Source organism: Pezoporus occidentalis, unplaced genomic scaffold, assembly GCF_034315485.1.
Source record: "Pezoporus occidentalis ecotype Australia unplaced genomic scaffold, CSIRO_AGI_Poc_V1 ctg42, whole genome shotgun sequence".
NCBI classification, from domain to species: Eukaryota; Metazoa; Chordata; class Aves; order Psittaciformes; family Psittacidae; genus Pezoporus; species Pezoporus occidentalis.
In genome coordinates, this window is record NW_026915747.1 from 4,010,372 (window position 1) to 4,032,116 (window position 21,745).

A 21,745-nucleotide genomic window follows, 5' to 3' on the forward strand; every position below is an offset into this window, starting at 1 on the left:
ATTGTGGTAAGAAGATTCAAATTAATGGTATAATAGCTTAAGCAAGTCTTAATTTTTCCTAATGTATTTTATTAGATTCATTATTCTGTTGAATTAACTCTCTGGGCTGTGAGAAGCATACTTTTTACCTTTTAAACCCAGATAAGCAGGTAACAGTAACTTACAAGTTAAAAAAAAGTAAGAAGGGGAAAATATTTACACTGAATGATGCTTTTCTTAAAGAAAGGTACACAACACAAATCATTTTCAATTGTAAATCATGCTGTGTTTGCTAATGATCCACAAGGAGGAAACAAGAATATTGGAACTTCTTGGCTAGTTGAGGTTAAACCCCCAATGGCACAAGTTGCCAAGTCCCACTGAAAACCATTCAAGCTATGTCTTCAATACAGTTAGACTGACTTTTCCTCATAAGACAGAGTTATTGACCACACTGATACAATGATTCAGAATGTCTTCTTGGTGCAATACGGTGGTCATTTCTTGTCACCTGCAGTTTGCCACAGCTTTTCTTCTCAGATTATTTTTCATTATTTTCAGTTGTTTCTAGGTGCACAAAATTATTCTTTAAAAAAAAAAAAAAGAAGAAAGAAAGAAAAAAAGCCTTTACTCTGTATGCTATCCAACTCTTCTGCCAGAAACTACTGTCAGAAGAAGGTGCAGCACTGAAATGGGCAACCTGGATTCCAGTCCATGTGCACCCTTGCTGGAGACTGAACCACCAGCTCAGACTTTCCACAGAAGTGCCGTAATCTTGAGCTAAATACATACAGGGCAGAAAATTCTTCCTGCCTCCATGTGAAGCTGTCACTGTGCAACCAGGAATCATAGCGGAAGAGCGTATAGGGGAAAAAAAATGGAATAGGTTGAATCAAATGATAACGAGGATCTCCTAAGGGAGAGATGCATTGCAAATTGTTCCCTTTGCTAAACTTTATAGTGCACTAGAAAGCACAGAAGAGAATTAAACCTCATGAGAAGTCTCATTAATTATGAGCTTTACTAACTTTGTAAATAAATGAATTATGGGTAAGATAATTCACATAGCAGTTTATATTTATCCCAAAAGTGTAATGAAGCTTTGTGTTAACTGGGGAACAGAGCATGAAGATGCAGCTGCTTGTTACATTGGAATACATACTGACTAGGATTCAGAATTATTCTAGCCCAGAGATTTTCCATTATATACTGTCAAGGCTAAAGTATAAGCATAGCGTAAACACTGCAATTATGCAAATGTAGATGTGATGCAAATATAACTGAATTTAACATTCCCCCAAAACCATGAGGCATATAATATACGCAGTTTAAAACTGAATATTATAACCAAGTTGCATTGGGCTATAAAACAGCATCAGGAGAACTAGTTCACTACTTCACTTCATTGGTAGTGCATAGGAAACTTTTAACATACTTTATTGCAGTGACTGACCGAAGAAAAAGCAACCTGGAGTTGTCTGACAGATTCCACCTTTATCTGAAAGTCAACATGTCTGTGCTCTAAAGACTTGTTTATTCATTTCCCATTTAAGCTTCATTGGATATAAATAAATAAACAGCACTGGGAATTGCAACCAGAACTCAGGATTGTTTTTCTTTTTCCCAAGTTAATCTCATTATCAAAAGAACCTGCTTTTTTTTTTTGTTAATCTCTCTTTAGCCCCCCCAGCTCGTGCATTCCTTACTGAATTATGTGCCTTGTGCTTAACAAAAGAGGTCTCAAACTTGTAGTTTAGAATTTAGAAATCAAGGTCTTCTGCTTCCCTGGCAGTGTTCTACCCATCTGGCCATCAAGGACTCAGAGACTCTAACAAAGGAGTCTTAATGTGCCTGAAATAGTCTGAATTGCTTTCAGACTTCTATGTCTAAAATTTGTTTAATCTGGGGTTTATGAATGTACAGTTTATCATGGGATGCTTTCAGTGAGAACATTAGGTGAAACTACACCACATCAGAAAGACAAACTGAGAGTGATGCATAAGGGAATGCTGGAATATCTGCATTTGCAGTAAAACACCTTACGACTGATTTGTGACATTGCTTGATTTGCACGTTATGCATGAGATCCTCCAGAGTTTATGCCACTTCACCTTTATCTCTGAAAAACTGAACTGTGCTCAGCATTCAATTCAACTTAGAATTATTTTCTCCTAGGAAAAACTACTGTGAAGCCAGGTGCTTCATCCAAGATGCATCCCAAGTAGAGGAAAAAGCATCAGTGGCCACAGAGCATGAGGAAGTGTTTTACTAATCAAATCTTACAGCTCTTAGATGTATAAACAGATGGCAAGGCATCTCAGGAGGTGTTCCTACCAGCCCTTTGGCAGAACAAAGCCTCTCAGTGGACACTAAAGTACTATCACAATGATTTGAGATAATGCTTCGATATCCTCTACCAAAAAATACCACCCTTGCTAGAATATTTCATTAAACATTTTGGAAGCACAATCCAGTAACTAAGAGAAACTGTTCTGATTTTTGGATTTCTCAAATCCATTAACCACAACAGAGAAACAATTAAAAAAGAATTTGATGACCAAGTGGTAACGGAAGTCTCAGTTAAAAGCATCTCACCAGTTCCATATCATTTAAAAGGCAATGAATAAATAAAGATGCTGTTTCAAAGTCTGCTGGTTATATTGACAACAGCCAGAGAACAACAGCTAAACTCCAAAACTTCTTCCCTAATAGTGTATTTCTATGCCTACAATTCACATGAAATGGATCAAAAGTATTTTCATCTTTACCTTTGTTACATGGAAGAGCATCCTGCACCTTCTAACACTGCATGTGGATTAGCTGTGAATTTTCACGTTCACTGAAAACAAGATAATTCTTGTGAAGAACTCTGGTTTCCAAATCCCTTTTACTGTCATTGAATCTTTTCCTATCTATAGAAGGCAAAAAGAAAATTTTCCCAGGTTTTGCCCCACCATTTTTATTCAGTAAGTTTTACTGAATAAATATTTAGGTAAATATTAAATATAGATTCCAATTATCATGATGGATATTCCATTTTTCAAAGTCAGGCAACATCCTCTGCTTGTTCTTCATTTATACAATGAAACAAATTGGATCTTGGTTCCAGTTTATGGTGCTGGATGAGCAACTGCAGCAGCATGAAGTCAGCTTTACTGGCATCTCTGATACCTCGATCCAAACTTCTCACACACAACAGCTAGTGACTGGCTGAAAGGACTCTGCTCTGCAAAGCACCCTCCCGAAGGCATCTTCTGCTAGGTCAGGTGGAACTACCTGATCTGTGCTGGCAACTTTTATCAGTAAGAGAGACACTTTGCGAGACTGGCTGCCTGACTGGTCAAAGTTTGGATGTATCTGTTCACCCACATCACTAATTAACCAATTATGAAGCACATTATGAACTAAATGAGTTAAACACAACAATAAACAGATTAAGGTCTTTACTCACAAACAAGTTACAAGGTCAGTAAATTACTGAGATTTATATGCTCATGCAGCACTGCCCATTGTTAAGAGTGGGACACAAAAGTTATGAAAATGAATTTAAGAAAGAGTAAGAGTTCAGCTGCTATTTGGCCATCCTCCAAAACCAAGAAACTCCCCTTCCCACCAAACTAGAGTATTCAATCTTAATTTATTTGAAATTTCTAAAACTGGAGAGGGGGAAGGCAGAAGGGAAAATTTTCCTTACTCCATGTCATTCTTTTTTATGATGAAATGAATGGCTCTGTGGATGAGGGAAAAGCAGAAGGTATCATTTACCATTGTTTCAGCTAGAGTATCCACATGGGCTCTCAAGGAATCCCTTTAGCCAAATCCAAGTGTAACTGGGTGGGAAGACTACAAGGTATGTATGAGTAGCATACAGCTGTCTGGCTGTCAAGGTCAAAAGGGTTGCAGTCAGTAGTTTGAAATCTCACTGGCAGTTAGTTGTGGGTGGTGTTCCTCAAGGAGCAACAATATCAGGGCTTATGCTGTTTAATATACTTAATGATCTGGATAATGAGCTGGAACTCACCCTCAGCACACGCGTGATGTGAAACTGGGAAAGTGTCTGATGTGCTGGAGGACAGGGCTGAAGACCTTGAACAAGCTGGAGAAGGGGCTGACAGGACAAAGTCTTGCACCCAGGACAAAAAAAAAAAAGCCATGCAATTGGACTGGCTGATGAGGTAGCAGCTCTGGAACAAGGGACCTGTGGGTCTCAGTGAAAAAACTGAACAAGAATCAGCAGCACTGAACCTTTAAGGTAATGAAGAACAACCACACACCATGCTACATTAAGAAGTGTACTGCCAGCAGATGAAGGGAAATTACTCTTCTCCTTTACTTGGCATTTGTGAGGCCACATCTGGAATACTGTGTCCAATTTGGGCTCCCAAGTATTTAAGAGATACTTAGAAGTTAAAGAGTACTCAGAAGAAGGTGACAAAGTTGGTTCCAGAGACTGAAGCATATGACAGAGACAGAAGGAACAGTTTCTTTATCTTGAAGAAGAGAACACAGAGAGGATATAATCCCTACCCTGCACTGAGCAGGGAGTTATTAAGAAAGTGAAAGTAGACCATTTTTTTCAAAGCTGGAAAGGAAAAGGACATAAGAGAATGGCTATAAAATACAAAAAGAGAAACTTTGATTGTATAGGCAGAAAAAAAAAAAATCACATTGAAAGTGGATAAACACAGAAGGAGAACCCCAAAGGAGCTATGGAATTTCCGTATTTTCAAGACTCAGTAGGGCAAGGCTATGAGCAACCTGATTGGACTATGAATATAGTCCTGCTCTGAGCTAGTAGCTGCCGAGATGGCCTCCAGCCTAAATTGCTCTGAAATTTTTTATGGAGTTTGATCTATATCTAAAATTGTGCATGCAATATGTAAGAAATCATGATTTTTCTGAAGCTGAAGAGTAATTAGTTATTGAACTGGCAGAATTAGCACAATAAGCTTTTGATTTTTCCATTGTCTTTGATCCTTGCACTTAGAAGATGACATTTATAAGCTGGTATCAAGGTAACTCAGTATTTGAGATGACTATTACAGTAAAACACTCTACAGTGAGCTAGACCTCAGCAAAGGACCATGGCATGCTAAAAAATGCCTCGCTGGTATGCTGAAGTGAGGAATACCATTGCTACTGATTTGGGCATGCACTCTTGTTCTCTAACACTTGATTCCATGAAGTGGTTCACCTGCATTGGATTCTTTTCCTCTTTATGTCTTTAAGCACTGTCCCCATTAAGGGGGTGGATCTTGAGAAATTAGATTTTTTCAGTAAAATTCAAGGAAGAGATGGAGGAACTACTGCTGGACAGCCCACCTCTGAAGACACCATGTCTTACTAAGGCTTTTCTGAGGCAGGAGTGGACTTTTGGATGATGATTATTTTTGGAAATGCATGAAACAGATCTCGCTTTCAAGACTACGAAGAATTATGGCTGGAATTGTATGAAATCAATAAAGATTAGCAGAATTCTGTTACTTCAGGTCTTTCTGATGAGAGTTTACCAGGAAATGGACAATTATGCTTGCTTCTTTTTTTGTGATAGCTGGTAGCACTAACACACTAGCTAAAGTTGTTATAACTGTTTCAATCACTTGAAATACAACCAAAAGTGTCTGAACTCCCATTGCTGAGTTTATGATTTGCATGTTGCTTTTCTTTCTTATTTTTTTATCACTCAAATTATATTGGTAATAAGGCTACTAATGTTCATAGTGGCCAGGTAGAGTTTAAGCCTCATCCAGTCTGTCTATGACACAGCAGAGCTCAGGATGTAGTTAAGCTCATCAAGGTGAGAGCACCTGCGGACATACGCAAAGACTTGAGCTTAGTTGCCTAACATGAAGGTTTCAACTGGCTTCTGCTGTACTTCAGATGTTACTTGGCATTAGGCTGTTTGAACTGCTCTCTGACATTTAAGGTGCCTCCAGTTTATTAACCAAAACCTAGATGGACTTTATGGAGTCTAAATCTGGACTCCTGCTGTTTTGGAAAACGATGACTTGCTGGTGAAATCAAGGTCCATCTTTTAAAAGAAGGCTTTATTGCTTCAAGTTGATGGTCACAGATGGTAGGCTCTCTCCATGTCTGATTTGAACAACAGCATGAGATATCTCACTCTAACACAGACAGCAGATTTCACTTTAAAACCATGAAGCCCATCTCCATTAAGAATTACAAGCCAAAGCTTGTCACATTGTTTCCATATTAGTATCACTGCTCAGCATTTTTTCTGTAATCCTGTGCTTATTCCTTACATTTCCTTAGTTTTTTTTTCTAAACAACACAGGCTTTTCCGTAAGCAGAAGACTTAATTACATCCTTTCCTTTGGCAGAAACTAAGTATTACCTTTTCAGCAACCCAAGCTGCTGAGGGAGTGTAGGACTAAGTGGACACCTTGTGAAAGCCTATGTGGAGACACCAGCTGCCCAGCCATTCACTGCAGGGTAGCGATACACTTCACAAAGCTCTCCCCCACAAGTTTTTCCTCCAGGTGTTGGAAACATTGATCTATGCTTTTGCATGGTGAATTTACTACAACAACTAGTGTTCGGTTGGGGATTTTTAGCGTAATAAAGCAGACCGGTCTAAGACGGGGCAGAAACGCCACCTCAGGTGCCGGTGGTTGCTCCCACGGTGGCGTCCGAGCTCCGGTGCCTCAGAGGGGCCGGACACATCACCGTCCTGCGCAGCGATGAGTGGCGAGCCTCCCTCCCCACAGGGACTCGGATAAGGACAGCGCGGACCCCTTCCGGCCGCCGGGCCCTCCAGCCCTCTCAGCCTCGCCGTCCCGCCCTAACGGCCGCCGCGTGGGGCCGCCCAACACCTGTGAGGCCAAGGCAGGCAGGGGTCCGGTGGGAGCGGCGCGTGCGCACTGCGCGTCCCCTCGCCGGCAGGCCCACAGTCACTTCCTGCCCCCGTGCCCATCCGGCTCCGGGGTCAGCGGCCGCCGCTGTGGCGGGACAGCGGGGAGTGAAGTTTCGCTCGGGGCGGGGGAAGCTGGCCGTCCGCTTCCAGGTAGGGGCTCCCGCGCCGCGCCCTTTCGTTCCCGCCGCTGGCTGTTCGGCGCCCGCTGTCACCTGCCGGCCGCTCGCCCCTCCCCGCTCGGGCTGTCGCGTGGTGGGGTGGCGGGCACGCTGGGCTCCAACTCCGGCAGGGCCGCGGGGAGCGAGCAGCGGTCGCTGAGCTGTTGGGGAGGCCGTTTTTTTTCTCGGTCCCGCGGGAGCTGAGGGACGCTGTCCCGGCGGCGGGACTGCGGGAGGAGGGCTGGAGGTGAGGACGGAGCGCGGCGCGGCGGGAGAGAGGCGCGGCGGGAGTCGCTCGCTGAGGGGGCGCGAAGCCGGGAGATTACGCTGGGCTCGGCGGGAGGACGGCGGTTGGGCTGACGGTGACTGGGGGCTCTCCTACCAGGCCGGGGCACAGGTGGCGGCGGGGCCCGGGCCGGAGGGAACGGAACGGCGCAGCCGGACTCGGCGCCGTTGCAGAGGGCTTTGTGAGACTGCTGTAAACAATGGAAACTTTCTGCTGCGCGAAGGGTGCCGCTGCCTCCTGGCCTGCTCCGGCCGTGCCGTTGTAGGAAGTGGGTGTGCGGCGTTAACACTGCCCTTCCTGGGCCGCCTGCCGCTCGGGGGTGACAGTTAATGTTCTTATTTTAGCAGAAACGAGCTGCTGGATGTAGAAGGAAAGTAGTTCGTGCACACGGAAAATGCCTCTGAGGGACAAGTGTTGTCAGACTGACCACCATCACCATGGATGCTGTGAACCAGGTATAGTTGTGTGTGATGCTTCGGCGGTTTTGCTTCTCTGCTCTGTTAAAAGCTTGTGGAAACTCGTGTTGTAAGTGTGCATCATCAGTGACAATTTTGGCTATAAAAAGTTTCTGAATTTTGTTTGGTAATGTTTTTTTAGTATTTTTGAACTGTCATGTTAAATTTATTTTAGGAAGATAGCTTCTGAGTGCCTGCAGGATGTGCAGTAATCCCCAAACCACCACATGGGCATTGTGTGTAGTGAGAGAGGAAGGCGTGAAGTTGTGTAAAACAACTGGGCCTTTTGTTGCCAAAAAGTGTAATAGTCTGATTTTATTTTTTATTTTTTTTGTAAAAATGACGATTCTGGCAATCTCTTGCATTCGTTGTTAATGATTTTACTTTACGTATCTGAGTGAACTTGAAGATGCTATTCTCGGAGAATTAAAAAAAAGGTCCTGAAATGTCTGCATTCCACTACTGTGTGACCTGGAAGATGCCATCAGTGGAAAGTGTAACGAATACTTTGAAGTTTTAGCTAACTTGCTAGATTTTATTTTCTGTTTCTGGTAATTGTTCTGCCTACTGTTACTTTTTGGTAGCCTAAAAGGAAATGTGGTTCTTTTCTTGTGGCCTTGTTGTAGAGCATGTTATTTGGATGCTTTCACTTGTATTTTGAAAAGAAAGGCATCAGTTTGGGGAATTAATAGTTGAAAGCATGAACATGGCAACTTTGATAATGCTCCTTTAATTAAATGTAATTTGAGAGTAGGTATTGTTCGCAAGTAGAAACAGTTCTTTGTGTTTAAGATGAGATGGCTGTGAGTTGTTCTAGTGCTTTAAAAAAGCTGAAATACTTTTCTCGCCTTACAAATAACAGCGATGTGTTATGTCTACTTCACGTATGTCACTCCTCGATGTCAGTGGATGCTGCACATGCATATTAGAGGCAGTATACAACCCAAAATATACTATTTTGAAGAGCAGGGACTAGGCCAGTAGAATACAATATGTCATTGTGTTGGAGATCCCCAAACGATTAGCTGATTTGTAATGGTTGCTATGTGTTCCTATATATAATAGTATGTTATGGGGCCAGCATAGTTGAAGGAGTGTTCATTCTATCATTCTTTTCTTAGACTGCTTTTCTTTCTGATGTTCTTTTCAGCTTGAATTTATTTTTAACCTTACATGTTTTAGAATGACTTTTCTGTCAAAATGCGTTTAATCTATTTGCACTTAATATCTCTAAGTAGTTTTATGTGACACCTCTAGTGCTTTTTATCAAAAGTAGCTCTCTTAGAGATGCTTGGTGCTTCATTAAAAAATGGAAACCTTACAATGGGGTTAAAAATAGAACCAAATGAATAAAGTAGGAGCCAATTTACAAAGTACAAAGTTATTTTGTCAGTAAGAAATGAAAAATAAGACCTAACTGACAGTTTTGTAAACGTGTGTTTAATGTTTGAGTAAGGCTCTTGCTTAAATTTGGGTTTCCCTCTGAGCAAAACTTAGTTGCCGTATGCATATACAGCAGTGGAATGCTACTGATACTCCTAAATACTGCTTACTCAAATAACTTAACAGTCATCCTGATCAGTAAATGTTTTGGTTTTAGTAGATTTTACAAAGCTTGTGATGTGGAATGAAACTTCATAAATAAGGTGTACCTTCAACAGTTTGCTTAAACCAGAAGCATTTCTTTAATGTGGTTTTATTGGTAAAAATATTATAATAGTTCTTTTTGGTATATACATTATAGTTACACTTGTGCTCTTTTTTTTTTCCTGATCGCTGATACTTTAAATTTGGATTTTGTGCTTAGGTGGTACTGGTAACACTGAAATCACATACCTGCAAAGTACAGTATTTGGTAATGCTTTTTTGTACATCTGTTTACATTTGAATGATGGGAGTCAAGTAGATTGTTCTGGGGAACTGCTTTAATTGACACAAGTTTCTAGTGAGCTGATTTGGTTTTATATATGGTTGTTGTGTTTGATACACATGGCTTTGAATACACATTTTCTTTAAATCAGAATGACAGCAAACTGTCAGAAGGCATCATGGCTGGAAAATTCAGTATTGGGTCTTTTTTAATTTTTAATTCTACTTTTTAATTCAAAGTAGATGAAAAGTTTTGAGTAAGGCAACTTTTACTGTAGTCCTGGTCTTTCTTTTTAACTAGTTTATTGTATGCATAGAAAATCCACACTTTAGTAATCCCCTGAGTGTTCCCTAATAGCTTATTATTCTTTCATGTATTTCAGTGCACCTGTTGGAACCTGGTGATCCTCCGTTATTGCAGCAGCCTCTGCAGACATCAAAATCTGGTATTCAGCAAATTATTGAGTGTTTTCGATCAGGTATGAAGCTATGTTTATTTTGTGAAAAGTTCCTTACTTGGTTATAAGAGTTATGTATATTTAGTATATTAACCAACATCTGACTTTCTACATTTTTTGCAAGCTGTTTGTAGGTTTTTGGTGTTAGGTGCTGTTCCTTTTTATAAGGGTTTTCCTATAACATAGTGAAGATACAGCTCGTGCTGTATAAGTATCTCTCAAAAACATTAAAAATCAGTTTGTTGTTCTACTTTGTGTCATCACTCCTGCTGTTATTAATGAGTTCATCCTAAACCCCTGAGGTGAAGAGAAAATTTAGTATTTACCTTGAACTTTTCAGAATTGCTTTGTCATGTTACTTTTAAGGTGTTCCTTATTGGTTTTGGGAGTTACAGTACATAGCAGTGAACCTGAGAATAGCAAGTGAGCATTTGGGTGAGCATCCCAGAGATTACTGAAACATATGTTTCTATGATTTTTCCACATAGAGTTATTTTATATATATGAAAAGTTTCACTGGATGTGAGAGTTGCCACTAATAACCTTTTTTAGTTTGGTTTGATTGCCTCAGGCCTCAGTTAACCATGCCAGGCTCCTTTTGCTCAAAGCAGATTAATAGAATCTCTACTGGTAATAGCACAAAGTAGGTGAAAGTACTCTGTCTCTGGGCTACTTCTAGGTTGTCCTCACTGGCAGGTGTTAAATTGATAGTTTACATTGACGTTTTCACTCACCTGCATCAGGGAAGTTGAACAGAAGGCAAAAGGACTTGGAGCAGGATTTTATTTCTTAGTTTTGAACAAACATTTCATTCTGGAAGGAAACTATTTTGATTCTTGTGGTAAAGGAATAGAAATGAAAGCCAGATTATTGTCCATAACTATTTAGGTGGTTTTAGCAGAATCTTCTGTCATCTGCAGCATCAAGAATAACAGATGATTTTTTTTTTTTTTTTTTCCCCCTAAAAATGATATTGCTTGATAAAGGCATGAACTTTGGTATTTCTACCAGAGAAGTATTGGTAGCAACCAGTGTTCTGTACTGATTTCTTGTGACTATGTTGTTATCCTGGTGTCAACATTTACAATTATTAGCATAATTTGACAAAGTATTACCTTCTGCAGTTAGATCTAACTACCAAATAGAGAAGGCTTCAGTAAGCTGGAGGCAGCATATGCTGTTAGGAGGCTGACTGCTTGTTGCTACAGTCTGCAGCTGGGTCAAGAATAAGAATTTGCTATTTCTAGAAGTCCCTAAAGGTCTACAGTTTAATTCAAAAGGATCAATTATTTTTTAACTCCCAGCAGTGAAAAGCTTCATAGTTGCATAAGGGTGGTTTGAAGCTGGAGTGACTACCATGTCATCTAGCCTGACCTATGGTATGTCAGAAATCCTTCAATCTCACTCAGATTCTTAAAACCAATTCTTAAGACCAATAATTTGGATATTCTAAAACATTTTAGTCCTGAACGGAAAAAGACTGAAATATCAGTCACATAACAAGACAGAGAACAAGAAACTTGTGTGTCCCTTGACTGGGAAACAGTGATGATTTAGATGATCTTTTTGTTTTGTTTGGGAGAACGGTTTGTGGCAAGGGCATCATCAATAGCAAATTTTGGCCAAATTTTGGATTATTTTGTGCTGTCACCAAATTTGAGGCCTTTTGTTTGAATTATAGTTTGGTACCTTACTGGAATTCAGTCTACATGGAGCATCATCAGTTTTGTTCAGATGGCTTTTTTTCAGTGGTTTTCTATATCTGCAGAAATTCAAACACGGTTGGTGAGATCTGAGTAAACAACTTGCCTTTGGGGGATATCTGTCCAAGTTTTAAATTCGGGATTTTCACTAAATCTAAGTATTTGTCCAGTAGTCTAAAAATACAGGTCAGATGAAAGTGAGGTGGTAACACTTGGAGAAAGAGCAGTGAGAAGAAAAGATGAGGTTAGGGCTGAGGTCCAGGAAGGGCATAGGGGGGGACAGAAACTGGACAGTAGCCTCAGTCAAGTTTGGGTCCCATTTTTAAGCAATTGTTGAAGACTGAGAAGGCATCATGCTTTGGTAAAACTCAGTTGTGAACAATGTAGTACTACTACATCAAGAAGGAAAAAGTTGCCTTGGTAAGGCCCATTTGTATTGAAAAACTCTTATTGTTATGAAGTTATTAATGTTTGAAAGGGGCTCATTGAAGAAATCTGCAGTCTGAATTTGATCTTTAAAAGGAAGTCTTTAACAGAAGTGTCTGATGACAATAAACTTGAACTTCAGTTTTAGCTTGAAGAATGTCTTGATACTGTTTCATAGTTGTCTGACACTATTTTCTGGTCTAGTTTATGTTTTTGCTTATTTAACATATTTTGATTAATTTTGGCTAATTCCATTTTAAGAAGAAAAAAGCAAGATAATAAGCTGGATTTGGTTAGCTAGTGTTTCTTTCTAATTTGGAGTGGGTAAGTATTAACAATTTATTAATCCATTGCTAATTGTAGGCCTAATTTTTGTGAGATGAGAAATAAAGGAGTGAACTTGAAGCGTAACTTAAACTCTGAATCTTTTTAGTTCTTTAAGCATGGGAGGAACTGGATACATCAACAATACTAGATCAAGCTGTATCCATGGGGAATTTCTGAATATACAGTGTATAATAGTCTGGAAAACCTGCATAGCATATTTTGTCACACTGCCTATGTTGTAATAGAAAAGTTGCCTACTTAAATTATATGTATTTTCTTTTCAGTAGGCTGAAAAGATGTCTACAGTTCTACTTTCTTGCCTAAGGATCATCATCTTGATCTTGGGTCAGATTCTTAGATACAGTAACATTTCTTGACCTGTTTGTTATTCTTTTTGGTTTATTGTAGGCTCTATTTTTTTGCCTTACAGGGTACTGTTTTTACACGAAGTAGCTGTATGTATCTTGTTTTCTCAGCACTTTTGAATAAGTTTAAAGAAGGAATACTGCAGGCTTCTTTTAAGTGCTCTAGGTGCTTGTTCTTTCCCGTTGGGCAATTATGTTGCAGCATCCAGATACTGTAGCATGGACTCCTTCCTAACATTACCTGTTAGTTTTTGTCATAAATCATCATGCTTTCCCTGTAAACTGTAATTGCATAATCCTTGACTTTCTTTTTCCAAACTAGTCTTGTTTTCATGGTGAAACTCTGAATAAGTGTCATAAACTTCAGAATGTAGTAAAGTAGTATTAACACAAGATTAAAACATGACAATTGTAACAGCATTTAAAGTGTTACCATTTTCATGGGATGATGTGAATTATAAGATGAACAGAAAACCTTCCTTAAGTGTAATGTTTCTTTTATTACAGGAACTAAACAACTTAAACATATCTTGTTAAAAGATGTGGACACTATTTTTGAGTGTAAATTGTGCCGGAGTCTCTTCAGAGGATTACCAAATTTAATTACTCATAAAAAGTTTTATTGCCCTCCAAGTCTCCACATGGATGACAGTAAGTCTTACTAATTGAAATGTTTAATAAAGCTCTCTGAAGTTGAGAAAGTTATCTTTCTGTACCATTTATACAAACATGCCAGAAACATAATGCAAAAAAAAAAGTGGAATTAAATTTCAGTAGTAACATATGTAGGTAACTTTTATGGTGGTAAAGAAGCCATAGCATGAATTTACTATGCATTAACAACTGAGACCCTTGTTAATGTCATAATTTGATAGCTAGTTATATGTCCGACCTCTTCATGGAGAGTGTCCCTTTTAACACTTTGTATTCCTTCTTCCCCTTTTTCTTTCCTATTTTTCCCTCTTTACTGTGAAAGATACCAAAAAGCATGCCAAAGGACTGGGAAATTAATCTTGTAGAAAGGTATAGATCTAAGAAAGCTTTTCAGTTTTAGAACAGCGTAGCTCTGGTGGACTTTAGCTGGATGCTGTAAAGTGGCTGGGATCAATATCCATCATGTTCTCCTGTACTTGGGAAGTGCTCTGTGTCATGGGCACAGTCCTTCAGTCTTACTCATTAAGAAACACGAACTAAAAGCTCACCATTTTGTTTGAGGACCTGCGTTTCAATAATACTGTCTATTTCCCACCCCTTCACTTCACCTTGGTCTGCAATAAGATATCCTCTTATCAGGCCAAGCCCATCACCTTTGTTGTAGAAATCAACTTTATTATTAAAAGAAAGATAATAAGGAAAGGATGAAGTAGTATATTTTTACGGAAAAAGTTCATTAAAGTCTCATTCCAGTGATGACTTTTTGTTGATCTGAGTGAAGCTGAATAATTGGAAATGTGCCAGCATTCAAAAATGTTCTGTAAAGCTTTCTAATTATCTTGATCTCTTGACTAGATCAACATAGATGCAGTGAGGATTTTTCTTTTCTAATTAATGCATTCCTGCCTCAATATTTACAGAATTAGGATCAAACTAAGATGTACATAGGCAATTCTTTTCCCATATTGTGTCAGCTAATATTGTGAAGAAGGTGAGAAGACTAGTACTGTCGCCTTCCTTAAATGAGTGTGCTTGGCCAGTTGCAGAGAGTCACAGAGCTTCCCTGTGAAAAGGGATGAGTTGTATTTTCAGAGCAAGGTTAGAAGTGCATCTGCCTTAGATGCAAAAGTTCCTAAGCAAAACAAGAGTGCCCTCAGTAAAGACTTCCCATCCAGCTCCTGAATCCTAGCCTTCATTTAATTTTCTGGCTAGCTTTCATATTTCACTGCTTACTAGGAGGGATGCAAATGAAGAGAATAATACTACATGCTCTGAATAAAACTATATAAATACTTGTTTTATATGAAATTGAGTATGATGATTATTGAATAAAGTGGAAGGGATGTTTGTTTTTTGTGTTTTTTTTTTTTCAGTAACTAAAAGTTAGGAAACAAGAGCTGGGAATAAAAGTTCAGCATCTTCATGGTGAAAATCCTGGCTATAAATACTTGTTTTATGTGAAATTGTGTATGATGATGACTGAATAAAGTGAAAGGGTTTTTTTGTTTTGGTTTTTTTTTTCAATAAATAAAAGGGAACAAGAGCTGGGAATGAAAGGTCACCATCCTCATGGTGAAAATCCTGATGATCTTTTTGAGATGAATTCTGTTAGTGTAGTCATTAAGTGGTTTGGAAGGACTTAAAGCAAGGACTTTTTACCCTTGTTAAAAATTATATAAATAGTCGCATCTAAAACTGACTGCAAAAGGTGTTAAAAATTCAGCGTTAAAAGATGGGTTCTGAGTAACAAAACCAGTGTATTTCTTGTACAGACACTTTTTATGTGTTGCTGACAGTGTGGAAGGAGCAGCCCTGACTAAGTGTGGGGTTTTACTTAGTTGTTACCAGGAATCATGTCTTCAAAATCATCATGGAAAACTAGACTGTATCATCTTGGTGCCTCACGATTTTGCTGTAGCACCTTGACTTCTGAGTTATGCCAGTTCAGATGCTTAGTGTATCATGCTGGGAACTAGATCACTAACTAATTTGGCATTTAAAAACAGGATATTATTGAGGCCTCTGAAATAATGAATGACATGAAGGTAAAAATGGGAGTAATCGTTTGTTTTTCTTAGTTTTCATAAATACAAAAGCTTGTATCCAGCAAAGCCACTAGGCAGTATAATTACCAGTATTTCTGGTAAAACAAGATAAACCCCACTACTTAATATTGTAGAAGCCAAGAATATAAATGCTTCAAAAACAAACTATTTTTTTTAAAACATTTATTAAATTAGTACTTCAAAAGCAAACTTCAGCTTGAGAAGTTTACTGGCATCAGACAAACAAGGAGAATCCTTGATTTTTAAGTGTGTTCCAACTCTTTATCAGGGCAGAACACAGGATGAATCTTTGGTGAATCTCAGTGAAGTTACTCTTTCTTAAAATAGCTTCTTTGGCTCAGTTTTTATTGTTTTGAGAAATAAGTAACATTCCCCCCCCCCCCCCCCCCCCCCCCCAAAAATACATTTTTTTTTCTGTCCTTAACATTTGCTATCTTACTGTATCACTGAGCCTATTAACTGCTTTGGTATTACTAAAAGCTTTCCCTGCCCCAGAAGTTAACTTCTTATCTGCTGTTATCTTTGTGCAGTGCTTAGGTTACACGGACATATCATTGTTTCTTAAGGACTGTTCAGAATTTACAGAGAAGACCTTATTTCCAGAATTAGGTTCCTTTATTGAGGATGCCTATTTCCAGCAGTGGAAAATTGGTTTCTAATAATACTTCAGACTTAGTTATTCACATGTAGAATAAGCTCAGTCATTTTTGAGTCATTGACATTTTTGCAGTTGATACAGATTTTTAAAGATTTGTTTAATTCCAGGCAAGCTAATTTTTAGTTTAGGTGGCTTTCACATCAGCATGCTAGAAGAGTGTACTTCTGGTATTGCCTTTTAATAAAAAAGTAACTTGTACTGATGCCATAGCAATGATTACTTGAAGTCTTTAAGTGTAAATGGTCAGAAAAATAGTACAAGTACAGGATTTTTGTACAAATTTGATGACTGAATTGATGGAGTGGTTAGAAGATATTTTGAAATAACTTCAAATTACCAAATCATTAAAAAATACTTTTGCCTCTTTTCACAGACCTCCCAGATATAAATGACAAACAGAGTCAAGCCATAAGTGACCTCCTGGAAGCAATCTATCCAAGGGTAGATAAGCAAGAATATATAATTAAATTGGAACCTATAGAAAGTAATCAAAATGCTGTATTTCAATATGTATCGAGGACTGATGGCCCAGATGAGAATGTAGAAAGCAGTAGTACCCCTGATCAAGCTCCAGTACAGATACAGGAACCCAGCACTGAGCAACCCAAGACTGTTTCAGCTCCAGCCCCAAACCCAGCCCCAGCTGGGGAGACTGTAGAATTACCTCCAGCTGATCCTGTTACAAACAAAGGGATACCTACTCCTGAAGAACAGCCTCCAGCAGTAAATCCTGAGGTGGACTCTCTGGATAATTCTGATTTTGGCCACCAGTTGATATGTTGCCTTTGTAGGAAAGAATTTCATTCCAGACGGAGTGTACGCCGGCACATTCGAAAAGTGCACAAAAAAAAGATGGAAGAGCTAAAGAAGTACATAGAAACAAAAAAGAAACCAAATCAGTCCTCTGTGAAAGGACGAAACAAGAATGTCCTTGTAACATTAGGTAGAAGTTGTCCTGTGTGTTATAAATCTTTTGCTACAAAAGCCAACGTAAGGAGGCATTTTGATGAAGTTCATAGAGGATTAAGAAGGGATTCCATTACTCCTGATATTGCTACAAAGCCTGGGCAACCTTTGTTCTTGGATACAGTTTCTGCTAAAAAATCTTTTAAGACCCGAAAACAAAAGTCGTCTTCAAAGGCTGAATACAACTTAACTGCATGCAAATGCCTTCTGTGCAAGCGAAAATATAGTTCACAAATAATGCTGAAAAGGCACATGCAAATTGTTCACAAGATAATTCTTTCTGGAAAGAACTCTAAAAGAGAGAAAGGACCCAACAATACTGCCAACGGCACAGAAATAAAAGTAAAAGTTGAACCAGCAGATTCTGTAGAACCTTCACTCCCTTCCATTGCCCTTTCTCCTCAGAATGAATTAAAGGGAACAAATAATTCAAATGAGAAAAAAAGCACACCGTCAGCACAGAAAAATAAAGTTAAACAGGACCCTGAAAACCCTAAATCAACTTCTAAATCAACCACTAAATCAACCTGTAAATCAACTGCTAAATCAACCTCTAAATCAACCAATGCATCTGCTGCAGGTGGCCAGCAAAAAACCAGGAAGCCAAAACTTTCAGCTGGCTTTGACTTCAAGCAGCTTTACTGTAAGCTCTGTAAACGCCAATTTACTTCTAAACAGAACTTGACAAAACACATTGAATTACACACAGATGGAAATAATATTTATGTTAAATACTACAGGTGTCCACTCTGCTCGTACGAAACACGTCGCAAGCGTGATGTGATAAGGCACATAACTGTAGTTCATAAAAAGTCACCACGCTACCTTGGGAAAATAACTGCAAGTTTAGAAATTAGAGCAATAAAAAAGCCAATTGATCTTGTTCTAAATAAGGTGACAAAAAGAGGCCCTCAGAGGGATGAAACAAAACAGATTTGTTCAAAACAGGATGTCACCTCTAACTCTCCCGGTAAAAAGTACGAAGGAGCTGATGTTGGCATTGAAGTAAAAGTAACAAAAAACTTTTCTCTGCACCGATGCAATAAATGTGGGAAAGCATTTGCCAGAAAAGCTTTTCTAGAACATCATAAGAAAACTCACAAAGCAAATGTATCTCACTCAACTGAAGAAAATAAAACCAAAGGCAGAAGTACAAGATCTAAAGCTGTTGTCTGGTGAGGAAAAAAAGTGTTTTGTTTATTATTTTTCTTTAAAAGAAAACAAAACAAAACAAAACCACTGCCTTTCTTTTGCTGTTGTTGATTTATTGCCGAAATCATTTTATGGTTTAGTGGCTTAAATACTAAGGTAGATGTCAAATTTATTTCTTACATGTTTTTAGTGTTTTGGAAAAGAGTTAATTTCTAAATTTGTCATTGTAGGAAGTTGGAATAGAAGATAGATTAGATTGTATTGAGTCAATTCTTTAAATTGTCTTAAGGCATCTGTTGTAATCAAGCTAATATATGTTGAAAATAGTAAATTTTTAAAATTAACATTACTTTTGTTTGGTTTGAATAACTTCACCTGTTAGTTAACTTCTCAGTGACACAGTTGAAGAAGTACTAGAGGAGGTGCAACAGTAAAAGCTGTTGACAGAAAAAAATCTCTCTGTACTTGTTGGAATTGTCATTTGTGCTTCATTTTTTTTTTTTTTTTCAATTTTAATGTATATTGGCTATGTGCTGTCAACAAAAAGGGAACAGGTTTTTGGAATGTAATTCAGATGCTTAATTGCTTTGGTGCAAAATCAGTATGAGTTAGGTGCCTACGAATGCATTTTAAATCATCAAATTTAGAATTTGATTCTTTTAATGCTTATTCATATAAGCACAGGTTTGGAAACTTCTGATCATTTTATTTTTTGAAGTGTTCAAGTCTTATCAAGATTTTTTTTTTAAGCCTAAATACGTGTAGAAGTCTGTCCAAGAATTTTCTGAACTTCTTATATGGTACTCTGGGAACTTTTTGGCACTTGGAAGGGTTGTGTTTGTAGCTTCTCAGTTTTCCATAGCCTTCATGTTAAAGATGGCGTATTCTTAAAAGGACCTCTTTGAAAAAAAAGGAAATAAGTTATGTATGTGGTCAGTTTGTATTTCACGGTGGCTGATGCGTGAAAGTTGGCGAATTGTACAAAAAATTATAGTGAAGAGAGACAGTAGAAATACCTGTAAAAGTTTTTTAACATCCTTATTCAGAACTACCTTTCTAGCATATTTGGTGAAAAGAAAGCCAAGTATATGTGCCTTGTCCTGTATTTCAACTCTGAAATAACTACTTCCCAGGAGGTGTTCAGCTTTTATAGTGACTTGCCAGCCAGCTATGTTAAATTGTAATCTGGTGCTTTTGTGACTTTGTAACAAATCCTGGCTAAGTGGAACAGAACTTCAGAAATACACTCAGCTGGACCCTGAATTACGCTGTATTTGAGAGGAGGAGTGGCTTCTGCATTTTGATCATGAATTAAAAGTTTAGCCTTATACATTATTTATGTCATGTAATTTAAGACAGAAAATTCTATCTGTAAACTCAAAACATTAGTTTATTTGCATTTCTCCTCAAATAGGTTCAGGTGATGTTCAGAAAGTTTGAAGTCCATTTGAATGAAAAACTCTTAAGTTTGTTGTTGGAACTGCTAATACGCTGATAATGTTACTATAAGGAGGAAATATTTTCATAAGCTGTTGTTTTCTTACTGTATTAATAACCATTCTGACTGTTCCTTGGACAGTGCCTCTTCCCGAGCACTGAAGTAGTTGAAATGCACATGTGCTTCTAAATTAGCAGTTATCTCAATGCAGTTGAGGTTTGACAGTATAGAGCAAACTTTCTGAAATGAAGAAAGTACAGAGGCAAGTTAATGAACAGCAGCTTTGGAAGAAGAATTTTGTTCCTCATTTAGGAAATAACCTTCAGAGAGCTCATCGTGCATAGTGGTCCTCCCTAGTAGTGCTGATTGAACAGCTTTAGCTTTTTTGTGATATCTGACTTTGGCAAATATTGTGTTATATACTGTTTTAAATTTATTACAAATGAATGTATAAGAGCAAACAACGTAGTGTATATTGGCTGAATTGTACTAATTTTTAGTATTTGCCATAACATCCATTTGTTCAGTTTGACTGATTTCCCTGTTCTGGGACATTGTGAATTTCGCTGTACTGAAGTTGCTGCAAAGATCTCCATTTTGTTTCCATATGTGGTTCATAGGAAAACGTTGTAAACATCTGGGAATTTTACAAGCATATCCACATTCCTCTATTCTTTACTTTTTTTAAGAAAAGATACACAAGCACTTTAATGATAGTTGCAGTTTATTTTTTCAGTTTATTTTTTGAAAGATCAACACACTAATGTTAATATGAAGGTAGTGAATATTTGCTGATGTATTATAGACAATCTGTGCACAACCACTCATAATGTTAGCTTATTTCATTAAATATTAATAAAAAGGGAGGATAGTATGGGAGAAACTCAGAACATTTTTTTGTTTGGAGATCATGAATGACCACTAATGGGTAGCACTTGACTTTGTATAATTTGGAAAATGTTTTAGATACCTTTTTTTAACCTTTTAATCAAGATTGTAGTAAAGCAGCCGCATGCCTGCCATTATGAAATTCTTGGCAGGTTTCATGCATCAGTGGTTTGGGGTTTTTTTGTTTTGTTTTTTACTTTTTAGAAAATGTTTAGTGATTTGTGTCAAATTGCTACAATTTGAAAGGTATTGTGCATCAGAAGAAATACCATGTTTTTTATGTGGGTTCACTCCCTTACTTAGGGAGGTGCCTTGTGTTCATATATACTTTTTGTATAAAATATATCTAAAAATGTTGATCACAAGATCAGGAATAAAAATACTTATATGGATAGAGAAATATTTGGCCCTGTTAGTGCATTGCACTAAAAATACTGTGAATGGGAACCGGACTGTAACTGTTGCTCAAGATGTTTTATATTGAATGTACATTCTTTTGTTTGGATAAATGTACTGTATTTGATGGAAAATAAAGCAGACTGGAAATCACTTTGAAGTATGCATAAACAAAAAGATGTCGTGTTTGTAAACCTGGAATATCTAGCACTCCACAACTGGAAATTACAGTGTTTGAATTTTTGTAAAGTTTTACTCTTTGATCACTGAAACTCGTTGATTGTAATATTCTCTTGTAATAAATGTGTGGGGTTTTGTTATTAAAACTTTGGCACTTGTGGAGTGAACACTTTCTCCACATTGATGGTTGACACTGCTGTATTTTTAGAAAACATTGTTGATGCTGGCTTGTTCCTTGTAAACAAAGCTCTTCCTTAACCAAGCTTTTTTATATTACCCTTTTAAAATGAAAGTTAATATTAATATTGAAGGAGATGGGATATGCTGGGCTTTTAATAAGAAAATAGGATTACCTAGTTTTGCACTGAATTTGCATTGGTGGCCAACTAATGTTACTTCTTTTTATAGCTGAAATAGAAGACAAGAACTGCTGTGTTCGTTGTTTAT

At 38.0% G+C, this 21,745-nt stretch overlaps 1 protein-coding gene across 2 annotated transcripts; it reads left to right on the forward strand.

The window, feature by feature from the left end:
• The first annotated feature begins 6,842 nt into the window (after positions 1–6,842).
• Positions 6,843–21,729, forward strand: ZNF800 (zinc finger protein 800). 2 transcript variants are annotated; one of them, XM_062634248.1, is made up of 5 exons: positions 6,843–7,003; positions 7,642–7,752; positions 10,005–10,100; positions 13,408–13,551; positions 16,652–21,729. In XM_062634248.1, exons 2-5 carry the CDS (start codon positions 7,692–7,694, stop codon positions 18,421–18,423), a joined length of 2,073 nt encoding a protein of 690 aa, XP_062490232.1. In that variant the 5' UTR covers positions 6,843–7,003; positions 7,642–7,691; the 3' UTR covers positions 18,424–21,729. The 2 variants fall into 2 exon arrangements, with proteins under 2 accessions (XP_062490232.1, XP_062490233.1); XM_062634249.1 differs by having other exon boundaries at positions 7,645–7,752.
• Positions 21,730–21,745: the final 16 nt, after the last annotated feature.